This window comes from Triticum dicoccoides, chromosome 5B, assembly GCF_002162155.2.
Source record: "Triticum dicoccoides isolate Atlit2015 ecotype Zavitan chromosome 5B, WEW_v2.0, whole genome shotgun sequence".
In the NCBI taxonomy this organism is placed as follows: Eukaryota; Viridiplantae; Streptophyta; class Magnoliopsida; order Poales; family Poaceae; genus Triticum; species Triticum dicoccoides.
Window position 1 is genome coordinate 725,311,400 of NC_041389.1, and position 6,065 is coordinate 725,317,464.

At 48.6% G+C, this 6,065-nt stretch overlaps 1 protein-coding gene across 1 annotated transcript; it reads right to left on the reverse strand.

Moving 5' to 3' along the window:
• Window positions 1–1,556: 1,556 nt before the first annotated feature.
• Window positions 1,557–3,544, reverse strand: LOC119313055 (heavy metal-associated isoprenylated plant protein 9-like). Its single transcript, XM_037588870.1, has 2 exons — window positions 3,163–3,544; window positions 1,557–3,043 (listed from the first exon to the last, which is right to left on the reverse strand). The coding sequence occupies exons 1-2, from the start codon at window positions 3,184–3,186 to the stop codon at window positions 1,811–1,813; spliced, it is 1,257 nt and encodes a 418-aa protein (XP_037444767.1). The 5' UTR covers window positions 3,187–3,544; the 3' UTR covers window positions 1,557–1,810.
• Window positions 3,545–6,065: the final 2,521 nt, after the last annotated feature.

The window sequence follows — 6,065 nt, forward strand, 5'->3', positions numbered from 1 at the left end:
GTTCCACTTTATAAGGCAAGGTAGGGTATAGCTCAAGGAAACTTACAATCTCAACCCTAGCTTCCAAAGCATACACATCAACTCCATTGTAACACCCTCATACGAAGCAACCTATACATCAACCAAATCCAAGCAAAAGTAGGGTACTACCTCCACGATGAGGGCCCGAACCTAGATAAACGGGCCATGTGCGATTCCTTCTGGTGCTTTCGATCACGCACACCATACTATCGAGACTCTTGACGGTTTTCAGTATTGTCACACAACACATGCATTGCGGCGGGCCCAGTGTGAGAATAGAGTCAAGAACCATGCGTCCAAATTGTTCTCGCCCCACCACAGATCACGCCAAAATGCCAAAAGTGCCAGAAGTGCCTTACAGGTCGCGATGTCCATGAGGTCAGAGTCACAAAGATGCCATGTCATGGAGGGTGGGGCATGAATGCGGGCGGGGAGCTTCATGAGGAGGCATGTGTTCTGCAGGCACAAATCACACATGCCCAGGCCACCGTGGTCCTGAGATTGCAGACCTCTGTCACGCAATCTTGCATTTTGCACCAGGTGCCATGGTCATTTTCTCAGAAGAAGGCACGACACCTTTTCTGGAAGGCGGTGGGGGTGCTCTCGGCAAGCTACAGCGACCCCATGGTGTAGGTGGGTAGGGCAATGAGAACAACGTCGACAAGAACCCACTTGCCAATCGATGAGAGTAGCATGCCTCACCACCAAGTGATCCACATAGACGCCTCTGGCTAGATGTTGAGGAACAAACATGCACTTGTCAAAGTTGAGTGTGAGGCCAGTGTTCGCCATGAACCGCTTTTAGTTTGGCCACATGAGTAGCATCCTCTCATGGTAGAATCAGGGTATCGTCCGCGTATTGCAACACTGGGCTTGTCGTTATTCTTAGACTTCCCATCTTCCATTTGGCATCTTCTCGATAGTTGCCAACTTTTGAGAGGTCCGAGCTAAAGGTCAGGGTTGAGCAGAGGAGAGGTATTAGGGGGGAGGGGTAGGACTTATAATTAAGAGGAATGAGGTCGAATGGCTAGAAGCGTAAGGATTTGCCAACTCTCCACCATCGGATCATATGTTGCAACCGGTGCACGTGCATATACTCTTTCAGTGTGGCTATGTCTCAGTGACTTAACCAAGTCTTAGTCAAATGACATGTATCTAACTAGCAAAAAGGCCCGTGTGTTGCAACGAAAGAAAAAAAAATCACTCACATGTCTAGCTGGGTCAGTTGGACAAACTGTGCGCGATTGGCAGGTTATGAGATCGAACCCTCTCATCGGCAATTTTATTTTTCTCTGGACCTGGGCCACAGCGCAGCCAGATGGGCTTCCTCCATTGGACCAAAACGGGTGGCAAGTAACGAAACCAAATAGCGTACGTGAAATTAATTGAAGCGGGACCAAACCAAGAATATCACCTCTCTTTGATAGTAGGTATAGAAAAGAAAAGGAAAAAGTAAAAGAAAATTTTGCACAAATCTCTGTAAAAGATCAATCGAATATAGCATGGACTGAGACATAACCAAGAAAATATACATGGAATTGTTCGCCAACTAAAAGTAGGGCGATCCATTGATTTTTCGATTGGTGTATATACTATACTTAACATCCTCTCATCGATCGATCTTACAAGCGTGACCAATGTCCTTTAATTTGGTAGCTAATAGTAGTACAATAACTACTGCCTATAATTACGCAGCAGTATATAATCCGAGTATAGAAATGTATATGGAGGATGGTCCAATCCGGCCAAGCTCACATGCTCAGCTCATATCCATCGATCCGAGCTAGGACTAGGAGATGACGCAGGCGTTGGGGTTCTCGTCGCTGAACATCTGCGGCGGCCGCTCCATCATGTAGCTGCTGCCGTAGTTGTAGTTGTTGTACATCGGCATCCCCGGAGGTGGCGGCGGCGGTGGAGGCGCCCACTGCTGGTGCATCATGGCGTAGGGGTTGTGGTGGTGGTGGTGCGGCGGCGGCGGCATCAGAGTAGGTGGAGGCATGGCGTGCATGGCCATCCGCCTGGCCATCATGGCCTCCTCGGCGTCGGCCGGATGCAGCTTGTAGTGGATGCCGCCGCCGGGTGCGCCGCCGTAGGGCCAGTACACCATCCGCTTCATCATCTCCTCCGGCGGGAAGCCGTCCACCGCCACGCCTTCTTGTTTCCCCGGCTTCTGGTCATCTTCGCCGGCGCCACCACCACCTTCCTTCTTCTCCTCCTCGGCCTCTGCAGCAGCTTTGCCGTCTTCAGCCGGCTTGTTCTCGCCGGCCTCTTCTTTCTTGCCGTCGGCGTCGGCTGGTGCTTCCTCCTTGCTGGGCTCCGCAGCAGCAGCGGGTGGCTCCTCCTCCTTGGGCGGCTCCGGAGGCGGCGGCGGCACGACGGAGGCGATCTTCCCGGTCCGTCGGTGGATGTACTCCACAATCTTCTCATCGTCCACGGTGGTACTGAGCGTGAGCCTGCCGGCGGCGAGGTCCGTCTGGGCGCTGACCACCCCCTTCATCCTCATCATCTTGGTCTGCAGCTGCTGGGCGCAGGCCTCGCAGTGCATGTTGACGAGCAGCTCCACGGTGCGGGCCTCGGTGACCAGCGGCGCCGGCGGGGGAGGGGGTGGCGCAGGCTCCTCGCCCTCGGCCGGCGGAGGTGGCGGTAAGGGCGAGATGAGGGTGGCGTCGCGCTTGGTCTTGGCGCGGAGGCGGTCGCAGAGCGCCTGCGGGTCGACGGCGCCCTTGATGGTGACCTGGTTGGCGGGCATGTCGACGTGGACGGACTCCACGCCCTTGCAGCGGAGGAGGGAGCGCCTGATCCGCTTGGCGCAGCCCGTGCAGTGCACCTCCACGCCCAGGATCACCGGCACCGGCACCGGCACCGGCGGTGGAGGAGGAGCAGCTTCGGCTGGTGGTTCCTCCTTGTTTGCGTCTTGGTCGGCTGGTGGTGGTGCTGCTTGGTCCTTCTTCTCCTCTGCCGGTGCAGCTTCAGGTGCGGCGGCGGCGGGTGCGGGTGATTCTTCCTTGTTGTTGGCCTCCTCCTGCAGGATAGGGTTAATTTGGAGAAGATGTACCTTAATTAAATGGATCACCGGCCGGGGGCAAGTGATAATTATACCAAGACATGTACTCAAGATTAATGGGTTGTTTAGTTTGTTACCTTGGTGGCTACTTGCTCGCCCATGGTGATGGTGATGATGATTTGTGTTGGAGGTGAAGCTAGCTTAGCTTATATTAGCTAGGGTAGAGTGGTAAGTGTTGAGCGACTGAATGTAGTTGAGTTGCTAGCAGATAACAGTGTTGAGGTAGTAGTGAATGCAAGATGCAAATGCAAATGCAAATGGAAATGGAATAGAGTTGCTAGATACGTAGATAGCAGAGGAGATGGAAGAATGGGAGGGAATGAGATGAGGAGCAAGGCTTGGGGTGTGGAGGCAGGAGGTCCAACTTATAGTGCCCTTCCCTAGCTAGCTACCTCAGACTCAGAAGCAGAAGCAGAAATTCAAAGCTAGCTAGGTGGCCAGCTACATTCCATTCCAAATGACTGAATGACGGGGCGGTGACGATGATCGATCGATCCATCGGTCCATGTACTAACTACTATTCCGGCCGGCCGGCGTGCATGGAGATGGAAATCAGGAGATGGAGATGGAGATGGAGTAGCTAGCAAACAAACAAGGACTGGACTACGAATAGTATTTGGTGATGAGAATAATTAGAGGAATGTGCATGCATGTACCAACTGCATAAAATAATAAAAACAAAAATAAAAATATACTGTATTATTACGTGAGGGAGGATTCCCATGCATCCATCCATCCATCCTCATGATAATATATATATCGGGTACTAGTAGTACTACTATAGCTATAGCTAGTATGCAGCACCCACATGCACGCAACTACTAGTCGTCTTTCTAGCATCATCCATCCAAGAATATGTTTTGTTTTGTATATTCGTAGCAGCTGCTTTTGCATTGCATTGCATTGTTGTGCGGGCGACCTACACATGTCTACATCTCAATCTCTCTTTCAGCTACATACTCTACTTACCTACGTATACGTACTTCTCAATACAATTTCTTTGAAATGTAGTAAAATTTCTTGTACGGATTCTTCAATACCTGCTATTGTAAAATATTCGTGCAGCACGCTCCCAAATTTTGCACATGTTCCTTCTATTTCTCAAGTACACGTAGAGTAGAGACGACCAAAGAGTTATGCAAGTGGTGGAAGCAAGAGCAAGCATATACTTATATCACTTCTGCTTCGGTACAACCCCCTAAACACATCAACAGATAAGATCTCTCGATACCTCTTCATAATATACTACATATATCTATCTATGTATCTATGTATGGAGAGATAAGAGATACGACCCGGATTGGCACGCTTGTATAGGCAGATGGATCCTTCAACTCGTCTCATCTACTCCCTCCGTTCACTTTTGTAAGTCGTTTCAGACAACTAAAAATATGATGTTTTGCACATTGTCTGAAATGTCTTCAAGGTCTTATAAAAGTGAACAGAGGGAGTACTAAAATAGATTAGTGTCCATGCTAGCTAGTCCATCCGATCCATGCGACGCGTAGAGGAGAGGAGACCGGCCGGTGGAGTAAAATTACACATGCATGCAACATCCATCTTCAGATATCGAGATGGTGGACATATCTAGCTATATATATTGCGAAACTTGGGACTAGTATGCTGAAAAGAAGAGAGATGGTCCTGTTCTACTTGTTGGAGTTGGTAGGTAGGCTCTTCTCTTCTCTGGTGGAAATATATTGGTCGGTCATGCAGAGCAAACTACTTGTACTGAACCGACAGCCGGGTAGAAATATATTTCCTCCCTCCCTTTGTTGCATTGCTTGCTTAGCGACTGGTGTGGGGCCAACCGGCCGGCGTATGAGTATTCAAATTCAATGGTAGCTCCATCGGATCCATGCATGCAACTTTGTTTGGACAAAGAAGATACTACTGCATGGAAAAGTTGATTAGTGATTGATGGATCTGCTCTGCTCTGCTCTAGGCCCAAAAGAAAAGATGGAGAAGCAGATGCACATGGGGTGGTGTTGGTGTTGGTGTTGGTGTTGGGTGGGACTTTCCTTGTCATACATGCATACATGTCCATTCATCCTGCTTTGCTTTTTGCTTTTCATTTCTTCCTCCTTAAGTAGGAGTAGCTAGCAAGCAAATAGTGTTAACAACCAATAATCCACTTCATCGTGACTCATCACTAGAAGTTGGTCCACGAGCGAGCGTGCATGCAGATGCAGCTGATAGTCAAGTCAGGTCACATTCATCCACATCAGCTTGCCTTGCCTTGGAGTAGAGTAGGAGTAGATGGTATGCACTGTTGATGCACGTATAGTCCTGTGTCTAGTCGGCCGGTCATACCAAACCAACTCATCATCCCATCCCATCCATACATTCTAGTTCTAGAGATAGCTAGAACCACTAATTAACCCTCCATTTCCAACCCTTCCTTTCCTTCAACATGGCAACTGACCAAATAAACCCTCTCATCGATATGATGGATCTTAAGCTGGCACCAACTACTATTCTATCTACACAACCGGACAAATCTATTCACTGGTACTACAATACCACATACTCCCTCCGAAAACACTTGCCATCAAAATGGATAAAAAGAGATGTGTCTAGAACTAAAATATGTCTCTAGATACATCCCCTTTTATCCATTTTGATGACAACTATTTTCGGACAGAGGGAGTACTAGCTAGTAAGTGCATCCCGCTGTTCTAATCTATTTATGCAATGAAATGATTTAAACCTGTGTTTGAAATGAATTTGTGCGCAAAAGTTTTATTTGAAATATTAAAGTTTTAAGCATGCATGGGCTAGATGCCTAGATGGATAAAAATTTAATTCCTCAAAAAATGGGCTAGAGATGCCGTAGGATTGAGTATCTACTCCTAGATGGGCAACTTAAAGCATGCATGCACATGTACGCAACCGACCTTTTTGCTTGCCACGCGTGGATGCATGGATGGGATGACCAATCAGCTTTTTGCACTCTATATATATATATATATATGATATT